This window comes from Labrus mixtus, chromosome 14 (assembly GCF_963584025.1).
Source record: "Labrus mixtus chromosome 14, fLabMix1.1, whole genome shotgun sequence".
NCBI classification, from domain to species: Eukaryota; Metazoa; Chordata; class Actinopteri; order Labriformes; family Labridae; genus Labrus; species Labrus mixtus.
The window spans coordinates 4,406,652-4,427,679 of NC_083625.1; the positions used below are offsets into that span (position 1 = coordinate 4,406,652).

Sequence of the window (21,028 nt, forward strand, 5' to 3'; positions counted from 1 at the left end):
TGTGAAAATGGCCCCACACAGTCAGCATCCAAGGGAACTTGTATTGGATGGAAGGATGGACTCTGATTTCGGTGTAACAGCCCGTCCTGAGGTCAAACAGGAAAGAGCCAAGACCTGGGAAAAGAGGCCTGGCTTCTAAGCGAGGTCTGTCCATTAAAGTTATGTGGAGCGATGGTGTGCAAGCACTTTACTTTGGCTCTCTTTTGCTACACAAATTGATATGTGTACCTCCCGCTGGATGTGATTTCTTGCTGAGTGCTTGTCGGACGTGAGTAATGGGCGGTGGGTCAAAAGAAAAAAAGATTGTTTTTTGATTGTAACCAAAACCAGAAAGAAGACATCTAAAATGTGTCCATCCTTTTGGTTTGTTTTGGGGATTTTATGGTTTGGAAAAAGATTTTAGTTTGATTTAGTATTCAATCAAATAAAAATGTAATCGCGACTAATCAGGATTTTAAAATACTCAGATTTACTTTCACAATTTTTTTATATTGAATGTGATGTGCTGCCTTTAATGAAAAGAAAACTGCTAGCCTCCAGCTGCAATACAGCCCAAATAGTTGATTTTAGATTATGGGGCGGCACCGGGGATGGCCAATCAAATTTCCATTAGGGTCCAGTCCACCTTGGCCACCATTTGGATCCGCCTGTGCTGCCCAGCCAGTATTACCATCAGTCCATCCAGCACATCACTATGGTTATGGAGGCCCCTAATTTTACAATATTCTGGATGCAAACACAGGATCACTCAAGACAACTACGTTTGCACTTTTGCACGATTTGTTATGACTCGCCATGACGATGACGCTCGGTAATATGAGTGCAAGTCTCCCTTTCTCTGCTGAGTCTGCATCACGGATTGTTGTCAGCATGTATTACAGGATAACAAGGTGAATGACACTGTGTACATTTGCACATGAAGCAGAAGAGTCAAATGATGTGACTGAGTGACGTTAATAATAACACATTAAGGTCTCTGTATTAATCCATTGATTAACATGTTAATATTGACAGCCCTAAAAATAATTCTTTACAAATGCAGAAACCAATTGTCAGATTGACTTTTTTTTGTTCTAGTTGTTTGTAGAGTTATTTCTTTAAAATATTCAGAGTCTTTGAACGTCTCAGCACACTTTCTTCAAGTCAGAGCGCGAGAGGACACAGAGAGTGAACTGGATACAAAGTCTGTCAGATCAGAGGCTGTTAGCGAGCAGGGGGGCGGTTTGTCCTACTTGCTGGATATTGTTTTAGTGTGTGTGTGTGTGTGTGTGTGTGTGTGAGAGAGAAATTAAATGTATTCAGAAAGTAGCATAAAACAGATCCACACTTATTTCCAGCAAGTATTTTGAGGAAGCGATGCCTGAAATAAAACAAACGGTATATTCCATCCTCGTCTTTGTTGTGGGGTTATATAACTGTTTTATAATTCGTAATATGATCCTTGCTCTTGTAAAAATGTTTGCTTTTTCTGTTTCCTGTCCATGTATTCTATAAAAGTGATCTGTTATGGACAGGGTCGAGTAAAGACTCATGGCGTAAGTCATAATAAACACTATTCACAGCCAAATCTCCCCACAGAAATACACGATTTGAGAAGGCCAAACTGCAGAGAGCCTTGGCTTGCAGCGAGAAAGTAGCTCGCGCATACATACCTTTTCCTCCAAAAGGTACTTTATGAGTCAGGAAAGCCCTGAGTTCACTCTGAGCATCCTCTCTTAAGTCTTCATCAAGGCGATGTTTGCTGCCAATTCTTACTGTTCTAAATGCTCAACAGCCTCTCTGGGTAAAAGACTCCATTTCTGGTGCCAACTGGCCAATTTCTGCTTCCGTTCTGTTTTTTTCATATTTGGTAGAAAACAGAACCTGACAACTAGATCAGGAGGTAAACCGGCTCCAAGGAATATTTAACCAAAAGGGTTAACAGAACTACAACACTGATCAAACAAGTGGAATATGTGTTTTGAACGGCTGCTATTACTTCTTGGATTGGACAGGAACCTTTTATTACTCGTTGTAACACCAGCAGGCGTTCGCTCTTGAAGCTACTTTTGCAGGATGCTGCTGGTGTAGCAAAACCTAACATGGATATGATCACATTATATACAAAGCTCTTCCATATTAATGGACCAAACCTTAGTATATGAAAATAATCTTATTTCAATTATACAATTTCATTGTATAATTTGTGTATATACACATCAGTCAAATAGTGTTCCATTTGAGTATGATTGTATTCAACTCTCTCAAATTCTCTTTCTGGCTGTCACCAGCAGAGGGCGCTATATGGATTACAACAAGCATCACCACTCTCCAGAGTGTCAAGCGGTGGCGCACGTACATGCGCAGTTACTTTCCAGTTAAGTGACCAACTTGTCTTATCTTTTCAACAAGCGTTTGATAACTTAATTTTAGGGATCAATGCATTAATGTGTATTTATATCTATCTATCTCTAAAGATCGAAGCTACAACCAAGAAAGATATCGGCCAATATATCAGTGTCAGATTTTTTAATTCCCAATATCGATATCAAAAAAATCCCTATATCGATCGAGCCCTTCTCTTTAGTCACACTGCGCACTATGGTTAGCTTGCAAAACAATGTTTTTCATTGTTGTCCATTTCCCGTCTGTAAAGCTAAGTTTTCAATCACCCAAACAAGGTCTTTTATTATAGAAAATGATATTTCATTTAAAGAAGGCTCAATCAATAGGTGGTGTTAGGATGTTAGGGGAGTTACTATAACATTAATACAACATCATGCTATGATTGCAAAAGTGAAGTACCTCTGTGAAGAAACATGCTGAGTAATGTCCAGTTATCATGAAATAGCCAAGAAAGGGATTTCTTCAGTGTTGTTACATGCGCTTCCTTTTTACACAAAAAGAGATTTAGATTGTGGCACTTGTAGAAACTAAGCTGTACTTCACAGACGTGTAATCTACAATTTCAGCACAAGGGATCAACCCATTGTTCTGTAGCAGGTACGATTTTCCTTCCACAGCCTCCAACTAAGGACACAAAGAAAGTGAGATGGTGCGTTATTGTGCTGCAGTTGTCTGGCATTAGTGCAGCACATATCAGTCAAGACAGAGTTACAACAGACAAAAAAAAGTTACAAAAGACGGCAACCGAGCGCGGTTGGGAGAGGGTGATCCGGTTCTATGGGATACAGCGCAACAGCCTGAAGGGTCTCATCAGGAGCAAATTCTCTGAAATGTAATACAAGCCGGAGTGTTATGTAAAATGAAAGATGGGAGAGCCCAGATCACTCAAGCCTGGATGTGCCGCGATGGCTGATGCATACCTGCATTGTATTCAGAAGGGCATTCATTTCCCCTCAGATGATTACAGCGGAACACCAGCTGTATTGTTTATTTGGTTGAAAGCACAAATGATATGCATTGATTCCTTATTCATTCATTGTTGAACTCGGCATTGTATCAATGAATGCAGGCAAAATGGGCCCAATTACAGCGAGCGATGCCTCACCGCGACACCGCGGAGGAGCAAGATGATGAAGGCCTCAAACTGAGAGGAAAAGAGCAATCAAAGGCCACTTGTTGTCTTTTGTGAATTCAGAAAAGGGGAAATGGAAAACATTTCTCGCTGCGGCTGACAATGGTTCTGTCGGGACTGCAGATTCGATTAGTCAACCACACGCTTTTAGCGAGGCTTCCACGTTTTCAGGACGATTAGAAGTGTTCTAGTGTCCTATCACATTATGGCTGAAAATACATGTCGATTAATCAGGATCCAGTAAAACACTTGACATTTAAAAATTGTTTTTAGTCGCGCTTTCTTGAATTGGCTCAAAGATTTTAATGGTAAAACTTCAAGAACAAATGAAGGATGGTGATTTTTTTGGATTATATTAATACAGATTGAAAACCATTGAGTGCTGCCACCATTATCAACACGACACAACACTTTGATTTTAAGAAAAAAAAAACTTCACTAGTGCCGAGTTGCTCTTTTTTTTGCAGACACAAATGTAATTCACTTTTTTTTTTTTCCCTAATGACTTCCACTTAACTCCATTTTTATTGCTGCTAAGCTAACATCAAATAAACTCAACTCCCTGAAAACGAGGGGGATTACGCTCTTGAGCTGAGGCCCTGGTTTTAATTTAAACATGCGCGTGTGTGGAGTTCACTGACGGCAGCACGTTAAAAACAGAGACAAAAAAACAGCAGAGTGGAGACAACTGGAGAATGAAAACGGTAAGTCTGTTTCGAGGATGACTTGAAGGCATCGTTGAGCTCATTACTTTTTAACTGTGACAATATGAACTAATGTGAATATATCAAACTAACAGGCAAACAGGGAGGGTGCTGGATTGGAGGGTGACGAAAACAGGTCTCGTTTTAATATGACCTTGATGCCAATAAAAGACTTTATTCTCTCTGTTGTTGATGCAAATAAAAGGCGAGGGGTTTGGAATTTAACTGCGGCATAATTAAATCAAGCATCTAGTAATGGAGTGTGATTAAATACATCCATCATACACAGTGTGGAATTGTTTACTTCTGTATTTTATGATTTCAAGTATTTATGGTACAACAGGAGCTATAATCAGATTTATATGGTTGTAATATGTTTGTCTCAGTTAAAGGGTTGCTGTGTTTTCACTACTTACATTTATGTGGTGTATTGTATCTGTAGTCCTTTTTTTTTTCTTCTTATGTAACTGGATTTTCTTTTTGGTTTTGGCTTGTGATCATATACGTGTGTGTGTGTGTATGTGTGTGTGTGTGTGTGTGTGTGTGTGTGTGCGGGTGTGTGTAATCCCAGTTGTCAGTGTTTGGTCAGGACTGCTTCCATGTGTCAGAGGCTCGGGGCACATCCACCTGCCTCAGGCTGCTCTCTGATGTTGCCCCGGCTCATCCTTTTTTCTTTTTCATTGTTTCTCCATGACAGAAAATTTAGAAAAAAAAAAAAAACAGAGGTTGTGTTAAAAACAATTTTCTTGTAAAAAAAAAAAAAAAAAAAAAAAGTGGATGTCAGTGTTTCTCCATTTGACAGGCTGCTGATGAAATGGGTTCAACAGTTCGGCTGGAGTTTGCCACTTTGAACCCACCCATCGTACATAATGAGATTACGTTTAAGCTTTTAAAAGTTAGCACTTTTATCTGGTTAAAAAAAAAAACTTTCAGATAGGAAGAAATTTAAGTGGACTCTGGCTGGTGCCATTTCTGAATATGATCAGAATCCCTCTGCACTATTTTCTGGTCGAAACCATGAAATCATGTGGCAACAAAGAGATGTAGTCTGGGGGTCACAAAGTCCAACAAGTACTTCCAGCAATCTGGCCTGAAGTCATCTAATCAAAAACAATTTGATTCATAAACTGTATAAATCATGGACGTAGTCTCAGTGATGTCACCCATTGGTTGCTGTAGAGGTTTCCTGAAGCCCAACAATTATTGGAAATGCCACTTTACATCACATCATCTTGATTTTATATTTATATTTGGGTCAACTATTATATATTCTCCTTTTCAATTAATTCATTATTGTTGGTACATTAGGTGACGAGTTATCACCACGATGACACCATCTCCTGGATAATTAGTTACTATGACTCATTGTTTTTACACTAAATGCTAAATGTGATCCGGTATGTTGAGATTAAGAAAAAATAATGGAGGAATTTTGACTTGCAGCGTCAGAAGTGTTAACCGACATCATTTTAATTGAACAGTGGAAGATGTGTAGCATGCAATAGTCGTGCAAAATGTTACAACCCACCAGAACAATCCTCCTGAACATTCAGCTAAAGCAGCCAAGCAGGCCGTTTCTTTTTAACAACACAGTGGAATGCTCTCGACCGGCCAAGTCACTTCACCTCCGTCCACCAAGTCATGTGTGTCAGTTGTAGCAGACTAAAGGGAAGAAGTGAGAAATGAAGCAACAGTTTCTAAAGGTGTCTGACTTTCAGTAATCTAACCTGAATCTGTGCAAATGCTTAGTCGACAAAGAGAAATCTGTCATTCTAACCGTCACCGTCTTGACTTAGCTTTTTGCCATATCATGTGTTTTTTAAAACATGCAAACCAAACGCAGCACAGCCAGTGCACTGTACGTGTGTGGGAGTGACAGTTGAGCCGTGGCGGTTCAGTAATACAGACAGACAGGAGAGACGAGCACCAAGTGATGACTGAGAAACATTCGGTTCAAAATGAGGAAAGTTAATCCTGCTCAAAGATGACAGCAGCTCTGACTGTATTCACTGAAGGTTAAAAACATTACCGAGCTCATTTTGTCTCTGAGCGGGAGATAAGTGACAAGAGGAAGAGCTAATGCTAAAGAACAACAAACTACATTGGAAATGAAGATATTTTTTACTTGACACATGACACTGAAGGGACCCTAACCCTGAAACAAGCTTAGTACCCAAAAACCAGCTAAGATACGGTTAGCAGCAGCCCGACCAACACAAGTGTAAAGCCAGCTCCACTCGTCAACATGTGGATGAATAGTGTTGTACACTAAATATGAGAATCAGAAGCAGAAATACTTTATCAAACCCAGAGGGAAATTTGATTATTACAGTTGCTCCAAAATATACAATAAAGCAGTAGAAATATATTAATAAAAATATTAATCAAATAGAATAGGAATGTAAGTAAGATATCAATAATAGGTACAAGAAATATTTACAGGAATAAGAGTCAGATGAAATAAATACACACATTCAAGATTATTGCACTGTTTGTTTCAATATTGCACTTTGTTACCATGGAAATATTATTCATTATTATTATATTGCAGTTTTAATAAATAATCAGTCATGGTGGAGGTTACAGTTTTTCAGTTATTTTTTATTCATGTTTTTCAAGCTGAAATAGCTTGGATAGGAGTTATAAAGACCTCTGAAAAGCCAGATCTATCTATGAAAACTACTTCATGCGTAGAAAAAAAAAATTTGGGGAGAGGTAAATAAAATACTTAAAATAACTTCCATGAGATTGAGAGACTCACAAGAGGCCGACATGTCCTTGACCATTAAAGCTCAAGTCTTGGTCAAGCTCCAAAAAACGGCCAACGTCTCTCAAACTCCAGCCCCCAAACCCTGTGAGTAACACAGGCATTTTGTTACAGGAATCTGTAGTGTCCAAGCCCAGGCAGAGAAATCCCAAATGACATAATCAGGGATATTTTCTCAGACTTGACAAAGCTCCTCAAGGGCCACACAAGACGTGCTACTCTAAAGTTTTCCACAGTTGGAGTGGCAGTGACCATGAGAAGGGAGAGGGGGGGGGGAAAGATCTGAGTGTGTAAATTCACTGGTGAACTATTCTTTAATTGTCTGGGTGATACTTGTGTACAAAGTGAAGCTTGCCATGACATAAAGCAACCTAGAATGTTTACTTTAATCCCTGAATAAATGCACCAGACTGTTCAACACTTCGGCTGCTTTAGACTTTCATTCTGCGTCGTTCATTCCCCCTTTTATGTGATTTCTGCAACTTGTTCTGCGTCTTTTTTGGTAGCACACACTTGCTATGGGCCTCACCAGCACAAGACTCCTTACAAGTGATGTTTGGAAAATATTTGCATTCACCTCAGTAGCCTTTTGTGCATCAACATTATGGAAATGTGATCATAAATATTCAAAAAAAAATATCAGTTGAATTTGACTCATTTCGCGCGTTGCATAGCCAGATTGTGGAAGCGTACAGCGACAATTATTCTACACCGAAAGCCAGTGGGCTGCTTTCAGAGCGGCAGATTGCGGCCCACGCCCACCCCCTCAACTCCCCCTCCCCCGTCCCCTCCAGAGATTTGGAAATCGGAGGGTGCTTACTTGACATCCCATCAGTTGGCGGCACACTAACAAGTAGGCCGTAAACCTTTTTTTTCCTCTCTTTGATTACACTAAGTGCACAGAGGCCAGATGCGACTCAGCCCAGTCATCTGTTGGCTCGCCGGCAGAGTCAGTGTAGACTGGCAGGGTCATGAGGAGGAGGAGTGGGAGGAGGGGGGGGAACAGAGGGTCACTTGGGGTCCCCTCCCTTCAGAAATAAAGCCATTGTTCTTCATTACAGCCCGAGAGGCTGCTGGGGGGTACAGAAGGAGAACAAGTCCATTTCCACACCTGTTTTCCATCACCAGGGCTCCTACCGGCTTGACTCGGAGCCAAGCCCCGCTGTACTGAGGATCCAACTGAGCCTGAAACAGGTTTTTTCTTTGTACGTGTAGCTGCCTGTGGGCGATGTTTTGTGCCAGTTCACTTTGATAACAGAAACAGGCTTTTTCAGAAACAAGTCTGAAAAGAAAAGAAGTCAGTTAATTTTTTTTGGAAAAGTCAATAAAAAAGGAAGCATTCAGATTAATTTTGGAAACCCTGAAAGCTGCAATGAAGCCATCCGCAGAGCTCTTAAGTTCCCATACCGGCGCGACAAATTAACTTCTCTTTCCAGATGCAACAGATATTTGTGACCACATGTTCTCTCTTTACCAACAGTAAAGCAGATTACAAAACGCAGAGTGATTATGATTGATACGGATGTCTCAACTGAGGCAGAAACATCGTTTAGTCTATTTTTGGAACTGAAACTCAAAACAACATTTTTCTCTATACCTTACATCAGCGCTGCTCAACACGGTCACGACATGAAAGTGGAGGTTCGGGTGGCCGTATGGGTGGGCTGGGCACCCCTTTTTAAAAAAAAAACTGATTGGCCACCCCTGGTGCCAAGCTCAAATCGTAAACTACGATGAGCTAACACTGACCATCTGCACCAACATGAGGAAGGTCTACTCCGCTTTGCATCACTTACTGAACACAGTCAGGTTTGGACAGTCCAGCATGAGGAGCAATGTGAAGACGTCTCCGTGGGCGATCAGGGGAATTATTTCATTACTTTTTGGCAGGTATTTTGTAAGTTTAATTCATCATAAGGTTGCATCATTTTGTTCTTCAGGGGTTCACACAGAGCACAACCAAATACTGATAACAGCTAGAGCATCATGCAAACTGCGTCATATCATATATAACTATATATTTTTTTATGCTGCTCCGATGTGTGTGTTTTAACCCAAATGAGTCCAAACATTTTGAAGGCCTTTTAACTATTGCATCACTGGAACTTAAAGATAGAAAGTAAAAAGAGCACTAGCTCATCAGTTCATCACAACCGATACGTAGGATTCACTTCTCAATCACTGTTCAAGATGATTATTGCAGAGAGTTAATTTAAACATGATGCATAACCCTCTCATTTTAGCCCATTAAAACCCCATGAAGTGTGATTTTCTGACACACAAGAATAAAATTGATAGTAAAGCCACGCTGAGAAAAAGCGTCTAACATCATTTTTTTCTAAGAGAAGCAATGAATCTCCTCTAAACGCACAGCAGGCTATAAGGTGGCAGGGGACGAGCAGGCAGCACGCAGATCAAATCTGAAATGAGCTGTCACATGGAGGGGCTGGATGTAAACAATCACACACGGATTCATTGTGAATTTAAATGCAAACTGCAGCCTGAACTCTTGACTCTAGAAACCACACTCTGCCGTGTATTTGATCCTTCCTTTATCTCTGAGTATATGATGTCGAATGATATTTACAGCGTTCTAAATGATTCTTCTATGAAACACAATGAGGCAATAAAGGATTTAAATCAGTCACACTTTCACTTGTATCTTACAGTTACTAAATAGCTGTAGATAAAAAGAGGAAACTGAGAACTCGGGTGTGAAAAAGTTCAATACTTCAATCATTTTTGATACAGCACGTTTTAAAACTACACAATCTCTGATATTTTCACGATTGGTCGTATCAAATAATACCAAAGCTTTGAGACATCTTCAAAAGAAAGGTGTGCAGGAGAGGAATAAATCAGTCCAAAAATGCGAGCAAACACCGTCACAATGACTAAGTTTAACATAAATGTCAACATGTTTGTGCAATTTAAACGGTGTGCAGGAGTTTGAATGCTATTTTTGAGAGTTAAAAACAAGAAATTACCCAATGTAGGGTGTCTAGGACTGATATTTTTGTTGCTGTGATTTAAAAAACATCAATAATCAGGCCCGACCGATATGGCGTTTTTGGGGCCTATACCGATATTGATGTTGGGGAGGGGACAAAATCCAATACCGATATATCAGCCGATATCGTTCTTAGATAAACACATTTATTGCGTTGATTCCTCAAATGAAGTTGACCATCACTTGTGGAAAAGATATACAACGATGACAAGACGGTCACTCAACTGGAAAGTAATTGCGCATGTGCGTGCGTCACCACTCGACACTCTGCTGTAATCCATATAGCGCCCTCTGCTGGTGACAGCCAGAAAGAGAACGCTGTTGAATAAATCTAGTGATATTGGCGCATACAGTATGTGCGATAAAATTAACCGATAGCGATAGTCGCTGGATATGCTAATATCAGCAGGTCGATTTATGGGTCGGGCTCTAATCGATCAGGTTTGATTTTAACTAGAATCGTATCAAAGTTTACAATTCTGATATTGTGATGACTCTTAAAACCAGTTACATTAAAAAATAATGATATTCTCAGGATTTATATTCAGTATTATATGTAGAAAAATCCAAGCTCTACTGTCTGCATCACAATCAAAAACTAAGGTTTTTTCATAATGCAAGATGAACAAGCATGAAGTAATGAGCTCCGAGGGGACCTTCTTCAGTCCAGTATCTAAAAAAAAAAAACTTCAACCTGCGTGCTGAAACAAGTAACTTAACATTTCATAATGTCCTAATATGTTGGGAAAGCTTTGAATGTTTGCGAAAGACACTTCTCGTGCTCTTATCTTCCACGACATAGATACCAAACATAATCAGAACCTCAGATCAAACACACAGAAACCACGTACACTGAGAGGGGAGAAAAAACATTATGGTAATGTTTTAGTCATCTGCACACTCGCCATGTCTACGTTTATGAGCTTAACGTGCTGAACACACACACACACACACACACACACACACACACACACACACACACACACACACACACACACACACACACACACACACACACACACACACACACACACACACACACACACACACACACACACACACACACACACACACACACACACACACACACACACACACACACACACACACACACACACACACACACACACACACACACACACACACACACACACACACACACACACACACACACACACACACACACACACACACACACACACACACACACACACACACACACACACACACACACACACACACACACACACACACACACACACACACACACCCTGTCCTTACCTGCACTTTCACAGCATTACATAACTGCACAAAAATGAACGCAGAGATGCCTCGCACTACGACTGATGGATTGCCTAACCGAGCGTTCAAGTCTCAGCATGCTTGTGGTCAGAGTGTGCTGCGTTAGCACTCTTTATAGCAACACCTGTAAAGAGCCCTGCCACTGATGTTCTCGGTGTTGTATCTGCTTTGCTGCATGCACAAAATCTTTACACAGAAGCATAAAGTAGTGAAAGATGACTTAGTGACACACATTTCTATAACACACCAGCATGGATGTGTTTTGTTACACAAATATAGACCTTCACAAACGTCACATATTTCAGCCAGTGTTGGATTCTTTGTGATCTTTTCTCACAGAAATGTTTTAACTCAACCGCAATGTGACTTCACATCTTTAAGAAGCCTACAGTTTAAATAAAACTTGGTTAAAATGGAAGTATCTATAAATTAAGAATGTAGTCAATGGATTGAAGTTAGGCAGAGAATCTACATTTTAAATGTCAGCCCCAATAATCGTTTCAAACTTTGACAATTTGCAGAAGCCAAACTCATGACTGTAATTATGAAAAATCTTAACGGAGATTATAAAAGAGATCCTACAGTTTCTACTGCTTCTGTGTGTGTTTTGTTTTAAATTACAGAATTTGGGGTTCTTTAGGGGCGGCTGTGGCTGAGTTGGTAGAGTCGGTCGTCTCTCAACTGGAAGGTCGGGGGTTCAATCCCCAGGTCCAAGACACTTAATCCCAAATTGCTCCCACTGCTTTGTCGGTTTATGAATGGGATTATTTAAACGGATGGCCACTTTACATAGCAACCCTCTGCCTGGATGTGTGTAACCTGCAGTGGGAGTAGAATAGAAAAGCGCTAAACTATCAGAAGTCCATTTACTAATTTGTTGTTGTTCATCTAAGCTCTGGGTAGGATGCCTGTATCTTTAAAAGAAGCGCAACATTACCAAAGTTTATCTCTCTCCATGTATGTGAAATAATTAAGAGTCCATTTTAATACTTATGCATGGTAATTTTCTACTTCCACTTCGGGTCACTTGAAATCCCATATATTCTGCATGACTGACAAAAACGTATCACTTATTAACTTCTATCCAAAGGATGAGCATTATCTGCGGAAAGAATCCACTCGGAAATCGTTTGAAACAAGAGCCGTAGTCGGACGCAACGAACTGTGAATGCTTTCTCATAAATCCATTTCATTTGCGGCACTTGTGATTTGATATGCTACAGCTTGCCTGCCCGCCTGCCAAAACGAAACTTATAGTTTGCAGAAATTAATTAATGCAGCCTTCTCTTAGCCTGACTGCAGTGCAAGGCTCAACCCCTCATAGCACCAACTTCCATCTATTTGTATTGACACACACACACACACACACACACACACACACACACACACACACACACACACACACACACACACACACACACACACACACACACACACACACACACACACACACACACACACACACACACACACACACACACACACACACACACACACACACACACACACACACACACACACACACACACACACACACACACACACACACACACAGCAATGCTTAGCACGATGTGAGCCTACAGTATCCACAGGAGGTAAATAATTAATATGCTTTGTGCAAGCTTGCCCTGAGCTTTGTTTGAAATCAGTGGAGCCATTTCCATGAAGGTAAAAGCAGAGCAGCACTGCCCCACTGTCCAGAGAACAACAGAGCCTTGTTTGGTTTTGCTGGGCTTCACATGGACTGTTCAATCTGCATGAGAAACATGATGATGAGTGTGCGCCCATTTTAATGGATAAAAAAAAAACTGTGTAATGGATTAAAGCCCGGTGGATAATCCACAATGTGACAAACGTCGACATCTGCCGCCCTGTCATTCTCACTATTAGGAGGCTCGAACTCAGCACAAAAAAGGTTTATATTCTTAAGGAGAGCCGCTTTACGCGTAATAACTTCACCACAATCATCCATGACAACACTGAGTTGACGTATGCTAAATAAGGGTTTAAGCAGCACCCCCCCCCCCCCCCAACATTGCGTAAATTCACCACAAATTCTGAGTTAAAAGCAGTTATATAATTGCGTGGCTTATTTGTTACGGGGTTTAGTTGATAACAGCATGGGCGCGTTGGTGGGGGTTGCGTTGCACTCCACTACATCTTCATCGTATCAATGCGCAAAGATAAATAACCCCAACCGAGCTATATAGTCTACACCCCAGTTTCATGACTTCACGCTGAGCAACAAAGCCCGTAAAAACTGAGACTTTAGAGGCTACTGACAACACGTAACAACACTTTATCCCACCGTAGTGAGTCCAATAAACGTGTGTGTGTGCCTGTTCCGCAGCGCGCCAACCCCACAAACACCACACTCTGCCCACAACATCCACAAAAGCCAAAAGCGTGTGAATTCATGCCGCAGTTTTCACCCTCACAATTCTCTGTAACATTTCCGCTTCTTTTGGGAGCATTTGACTCAAGAGAGGGGAACATTTCATGTCTGCGAGCACGATGCGTACAGGAAAAAATCCCACTAGCGGTGCTGAGATAGAAAGAAAAAAAAAAACACAGCCCGGAAGCCCATTGGAAAGACGAGCAAATGAGTCATCCATAGTCTGTCACCTTTAAGTCAAACCATAAAGGTGGAGGAATACGACACAGTGGTGACTTATATGACATGATGTTGAATTCGGCATACATCAAGAACACCAAGCAGCACTTGTTTTATTGAAATATCAACTTTAATCATGGGACCGTCACTGAAATCGAGCGGGATCGTCGCTTGTGAACATTCAGAAAAACTGAAATTTAAATGATTTTAAGTGGTTGTTTGGGTGCTATAGTGTAGCCGAATTCATACATAGGCACAGCTGAGTTGATATGCCTTAAATTACGCTCGCCCGTGTGTGAATTTTCGACTTACAGCCGGTCAATTAAATCAACCTGGTTTTTGAATGGAGTTCGCTGGTCGCGTTTCCCTCAAGCTGCACGCTGCCAGAGCTGCTGCTGCTGCTGCAGACAGCCTACTACTTTGAACGCACCGCTGTTTCCACTGTGATTTACAGCAGTTCAGGCTCCGCTCTGAAAACAACATGCTACAAAAGTAACCAAGCAAGCAGGACCGACAAAAACAAACACCAATTTAAGCAGGTCAAACGCATCTTCCTATGCCTCCCCAAGTAACCGACTGGAGACCGCGTCATCGCCTTTACGCCACATTATTGTCTACATTTTCGTAAGAGTTGGCAGCTGTGTCGCGGCAAAGCGATTATTAATGGTGAGCTGACACAAAGTGATGTATTCCTCGGTAGCGTATCTGTAAAACGCCTGTTTGTAAGACACGACACACACACATTAATCTGCCCTCTTTGTTCTTTTTTTCTAACTTTACGGACAGTTAGGTTTTTTTTTTCCTCACTTGCTCAACAACATCACACATCCACAGTGCTCTGCCGCGCACCGTTCATACAAATTAACACTCCTCCATCTGCATCCATGGAAATATGAGGCAGAAAGTGTGCATTCCCAGAAGGTATGGAAGGAAAAGTCGTACCTTTATGAAGAGCCGCTTGGAGCATGAATAAAAAGAGAATAGTCGCGAGAGAGCCGCTGCCAGTGTTCGCCATGTTGGACACCTGCTTCAGTATGGCAGCGCGCGAGGCTGCTTCACCTATAGCTACAACGGGACTCAGTTAATGAGATGCGAGAAAGGGAGGGTACTGTTAACCATATTCATAATATACTTAGCCTTTTGATACATCGTGACACGTGTAATAACTGTTTTATACTGCACAATTCTTTGAATTTACTTCGATTTTTTTATTTTTATTTCGAGGTTGTCAATTATTTTTGACGCTGTTGTGCTGAAGGAGTGGGGAGGTTTGTGTGTGTGTGTGTGTGTGTGTGTGTGTGTTATATTAGATGGAACAGTTCTTGCATTTCACGCTCCAACTTGTCTTGAGCTGAATGGACCTTGAAATATTTTTTTGTGTATATTCTAAATCACGTTTTTTTTATAGGCTTGCGAGCAGAGAACTGTCATCATGATAATTATCTGTCTCACCTTACTGTAATCTGTTCTGCACATGTTACATTTACAAATTATCCCTGCACTCAAGTTCACTTCATTTGTCTGTCTACTCGCCGTTATATTGAATAGTCTCTGCTGATAACATGACTACACTCATGCACTTTAACTTATGTCAATACTGTCCATTTACAACTCTGTTTTTGCACATTTACATTTAATCTTTCATATTTAAGACTAGTAATGCTTAGTTAAATCCTGGTTGTATATATTCTCATCCTTAGTTTTGATATTTTTAGTGCTTATTTACTTTGTATTTAATATTATATTGTGTTTAAATTTGCTAATATTGTGTTTTTTACTCATATTGTGTGTTTGGATAACCTGCTGCTGTAACGCCACAATTTCCCAGTTTGGGATCAATAAAGTAATTCTATTCTATTCTATTCTATTCTATTCTATATTTTTATTATATAGCCTGGTTAATTATATAGTTAGCTCTGCTTACTGTTTACTTGCTTGTATTTCCTATTCTATTTCCATGTGCATTGTTGGAACAAAACACTAAAAATAGTTTTGAGTGTTGATCTTGGCAGTCAACCTAATTCTAAAATTATTTCATTTTTTATTTTTGGAGGGGATATAGAGCTAGTAGGGGGAAAAAAAAAACTTCACCAATTAATTTACCCATCTGTCATTGGCAGTGTTTCAGACAGCCAGGGCGAGTAATATTGTAGTCCCAAGACCCCCCCCCCACCCCACCTCTCAGGTGATTTTTCACCTGTTTTAGAAGGAATAAAGTGGTGGTCTGGTTTGACAGGGCAGAAAGAGGGCAGGACCTGTGTTAGTCAGCCCGGTGAGTGTTGGTCTGGAGCTGGTCATGCTCACTCTCTGAAGGGAAAATCAATATTAGCTCCACCTCTTCCTCTGTTGTCTCCAACGGCAACACTCTTACGAAACAGTGGGTTACAAAGACAAAGTTTGTCCCCGCTTTGCCTTTTTAAATTCTGCATTTTTGTAAAACATGCTCAGTGGTGAAAAAAAAAGAAAAAGAAAAGAAAAACCAGGTACAAAAAAAGTTTAAACTTCTTAAAAGTGAAGGGTAAGGGTCATTAATTTCCCACAGTGGAGAAATGCCCTTAGTCTTTTTAGCTGTTATTCATGCTAAATCGTGCATTTTGAAACATAATGGAATCCAAAACTTTAACAGTGACTTTGCATTTCTCTCACCGATGATGGGAAACATAAGATGAACAAAACTTAGGTTAGGTACACTGTGTTTTTAGTTGATATTGTTTGTTTGTAGCATGCAGATTGCTTCAGGATACTTTAATCCACAATCTCAAAAGTCCACTTCATAGTTATAGCCTTAGACGCTACAGCCATGCAGCCACTCATAATCGAGAATAATATGAGGCTATTTAGAGGCTGGAGTTATAACACAGTACACAGGTTTTATAATCATCAACATCACCTAATTGAATGCTTCAAAAGCTTTGGTTTTATCAAAGATACACATACAGTAGAAGGCTGGCTCAGATCCTGCAGCTTGCAAAAAAATAAAATCGCAACTCATACCTCAGCCGAATTCATTGTGCCACTTTATTTTATTTATGAGGACAAAAATGGAACTCTTAGTGCCTAGCTGTGAAAACTAAAAAAAAGTCAGGGTTGCCTGGAAAGAAAAGATAAATATGCCATTTGTAGATGTGGCATTTCAGTGTTACTGAACCTGACATTATCTTTTGTCTTTTTTTAGAAATAGATTCCCTGCATATTGTGGTGGGGTAAAGTTAATCCTCATAAAAAGTTTTTTTTTGTGCCATCAAAATCAGCTATTCGTATCAAAGCTCCTGTGAGGAATTTTAAGTTGTTTTTTTAAGATAAATGAAATTAACATTGATGAGTCTTTCAGGGCTCAGGAAGCAAACAAGGTCATCAGCATAAGGGTAGACTATTTCTATAGAGATGTTTTTAATGCCTGAAACAGCTTCCGGGGACAGGTGTCAGACGAGGAAATAAACATGCAGTAGAAGACTGTTTTACATTTTCCACTGCAGATATTCATGATGAGTGATACTTTAGACTGGAGAAATGTGGAAGGTTGAAATATTTTTGTGTCAAAAACACATAGTTACGGGGGCGCCGGTGGCCTAGCAGGTGTTGCGTGTGCCTCATGTACTGAGACCTGGGTCCTCGAGAGCAGACGGCCCAGGTTCGGGTCCGGCCTGTGGCTCCTTTCCCGCATGTTGTTGCCCACTCTCCCTCAATCTGTTTCTGACTCTATCTCTGACCTTTCTCTAAATAAATAAAGTTGGAAAAAACCCCTGAGTAAGAACTTTTTACAAAACACATAGTTACACATAAATCAGTAAAGAAATAAGACATAGACTCAAAGCAAAAGTTCCTCATAGGGGCTTTAAATAAAAGTTAATTCAGTAATGTTTAATTAAAAGTGACACTTTTATTCTATTTATGATCATTTTGAAATCCTGAAGTGCTCATGTTCATATGACATGTTTTGCAAGACAAATTTAAATGAAAAATGTAAAACTAAAACTTAAAAATAAGTAAAACCAAGAACAAATGAAGGGATATTTGAAAATAGCTTTTTTGATGTCCTCACAGGGACTCAAAGGTAAGAAAGCTGAAGGTGAAACGACAAGTTAAAGCTCCTGTGAGGAACTTTCAGTTTGTGTCAATTTTGGCGCTCCCCTGTGGTTACATCTGGCTGTCTTTTAAAAGTCAAATGTATTACTAATTGTGAATATTTGCTTTGGAAATATGTATCCAAAGGCTGTTTTTTCAGTTTACTGTAACATTTTTTCAGTTTACTGTAAAATGTCTTGTCTGACGCCTACCACCTGGCAGCAGTTACAGACTTTAAAGAATATAATGTAGAAATAGTCGATCTCGACTCTTATGGTCTGGTTTGCTTTGTAGGTCATAAAGAGGCATCACTATTAGTTACAGTGTTTCAAAACCTGTAAAAGAAAAACTCCTCGCAGGACTGGTGGCAAAGGGAACTCTTCAATTGGCAAACAGGATTTAGAAGAACAAAAAAAGGGAATCCAGATGTGCTACAAAAATCAGAGGAAGACATCAGTTATCTCAGGAACGAGGCAACTAAAGAAGAGCGACAGTCTAGTAGTGATACGATCCACATATACATGATAAAGACCTTTGCAGTATGTTTGTGTAAAGCCTCCAACCCAAAAATACCAACACAGACCAAAGCATTTCCCAAACATTTGTAGAGTACTTATTTAGGTCAAGTCGATGGTTAAAACATTACAGGGTTAGAGTTACCTACAGATAACTTGACTATAAGAGCCAATAAGAAACCATGAAAATATTCTCTGAGGACTGTAAATGTACATGTCACATCTCATAAAAACCTTGCAGGTGGTTGTCATTAACAGGTCATTTCATGAGGGGTTTAAATTGTTGGAATGGAAGCAATAAAATGAAACATTCATTCATGTGGAATCACTGACACTGGCTGTGTCACTTGAGTATGGGGATGTTGTAATTATTGGGTATGGTAGGGGCAGATGAGCTTGCAGCACAAAAAAAAAAAAACGCAGTTACAAGCATTTCCTTAACATCGGCACATCTCTTGCTTATAGGTCATCCATAAAGTCCACAACTTAAGGATATCACAGGGTAAACATGCCCTTAAATGTCTACACAGATTAGGAAAAAGACCAAGAGCAATTTGAGAAAGGTACATCAGTGACAACATAAAGAAAGAGTATAGTCTGAGCAGATATGATAATTTGATATCGACTCAAATTAGCTTTGTAGAGCCTTATGCTCACAATGATCGAGTGCAGACTGTATAAAACATGGACAAAGCCTCAGTGATGTCACCCATTGGTTTCAGGAAGAGCTGTTTTGAAGCCCAACGATGGAGGTCACCATATTGGAAATGTTGTCTCAAACTGTCTTTTGGTCAACATTGCAACAGGCAAAGATCTAAAACATGCCCGCCTGTCAGTCACAACAGTTACGCACCCTAATTATGCATAACATTTAGCCTTGATAAAAAATTCTTACCCATACAGCGTGTGCCACTAAAGACTAAAAAAGTTATTCAGAACGCTTAAGGGCGTCAATGAAGAGAGGCAGCAGTGCCCTTCCTTTTTTTCTAACTATGGTCATTTCTTGCTCAAAAGTGTAAAGATTGCGGCGGCGGCCATGATGCAAAACTGCAGGGGATGCAAACCAATGGGTAACGTCATGCTGGCAACACCCACTTCTTAAAAACAGTCTCTAAGTAGATCAGTCTGAACCCTTACTCCACCCCTGAGTTTGGATTCACAGGAAGAGGCGACAGTCACAGTGGTATTCCCAAGGAGTAAGTGCATAACCTCGATCCACTACCAGGTAGGAAACACTACATCAGGGCAGTGTGTTTCAGAGAGGAAAGATAAACAGCCACACACACACACACACACACACACACACACACACGGCTCACAGAGTCCGACACAGGGAGCCAAACACACACAGATAGCAGGGCGACTGAGTGTGGTGGTGCAGCAACCAGGAATGCAGGAGGTATGGCACTGGGGTTCTCTCTGCCGTGTTTCTGCCGGGGGGAGAGGAGTAGAGACTGCCGCTAGTGAGCCAGACAGCGCCCGTGTCACCCATATGACAATGAGAATAGATAGGCCACGGGTTTCAATTTGAAGGTTTCCACAGTGGGTGCTTCCTTTATCGCAGGAGGGATGTTGATTCCAGAGGAGGAAAAACACTCTGCTGCCTGCAGATTTTTTTGATTCTCTGGACAGTAAGGTAGCCACTGTGCTGTGATCTGAGGCCAGGAGGGATTACATGATGGATGGCGGGAGTGGATATATATTGTGGTGCAAGCCCATGATGAATTAAACCACACGCTTTAACCCTTTAAGACCCGAATACAGTAAAAATGAGCCAAACATTTTCTTCTCCCTCCAGATGTGGTTGACACATATGGAGTGCAAATATTACAACAACAAAAAAGATCCAAATCCTGCAACCTGAAAAAGGAAAAACCTCAGAGTCATTGTATTACTTTCTCTAAAGAGACACTCTACCGTGTGCATTTAAGACCTTAAAGGCAGATGGAAACCTCCAGTGTTGAAATCAAAGCCAATGTGAAAATTACAAAGAATGGCTGTGTCCTCCATTGTCCACTTGGGGCAAAAGTTAGGTTGAGATAGAAATTCCAATATGGCGACCTCCATTGTTGGGCTTTAAAGGCTTTATATGTTTTTTTTGATCCAGCAGATGTCGCCCTTGAGCACCAGCATGAAATCCAAAACAACACGCGCTGCATTGTTGTGTTAGCATGCTAATGCTAGCGATCTTTATTATGCTCGTATCTTCACACTGCATGTAAATTTACCTGAAATGAGCGTGATCTAGAAACACAGTTAAGCAGTGAGTACAGTATGTTATTCTTCTTTTCTCTAGTCCCTCAATTAAACAACTTTTATACGCGAGGGGAGGAGTCAGCTGGCCGTCCCGGCGTTGTAAACAAACTGAAGATAGGACTCGGAAAACTCGGAAAGCATCACAGACAGTGGGACTCGGGTGTTACACCCATTGTAGACAGTCATGACTCACAGAGTTATTTTCAGAGGATATACTTGATTTCTATTACATTTAATAAAAAAAAAATAAAAAAAATTGCATATAAAGCCTTTAAGCT

At 40.5% G+C, this 21,028-nt stretch overlaps 1 protein-coding gene across 6 annotated transcripts in view; it reads right to left on the minus strand.

Moving 5' to 3' along the window:
• cadm1a (cell adhesion molecule 1a) overlaps window positions 1-14,995 on the minus strand; it is a 409,768-nt gene extending 394,773 nt beyond the window's left edge. For 5 of the 6 annotated variants that reach the window (XR_009675870.1, XR_009675869.1, XR_009675868.1 and 2 more), the window contains exon 1: window positions 14,857-14,995. Coding sequence is in view for 1 of the 6 variants with exons in the window: in XM_061056398.1 (XP_060912381.1) it covers window positions 14,857-14,929 (73 nt within the window). In the remaining 5 variants the exon portion in view is untranslated. The remainder of the gene's footprint in view (window positions 1-14,856) is intronic. The other variant, XR_009675867.1, reaches the window with a different exon arrangement.
• Between the last annotated feature and the right edge of the window lie 6,033 nt (window positions 14,996-21,028).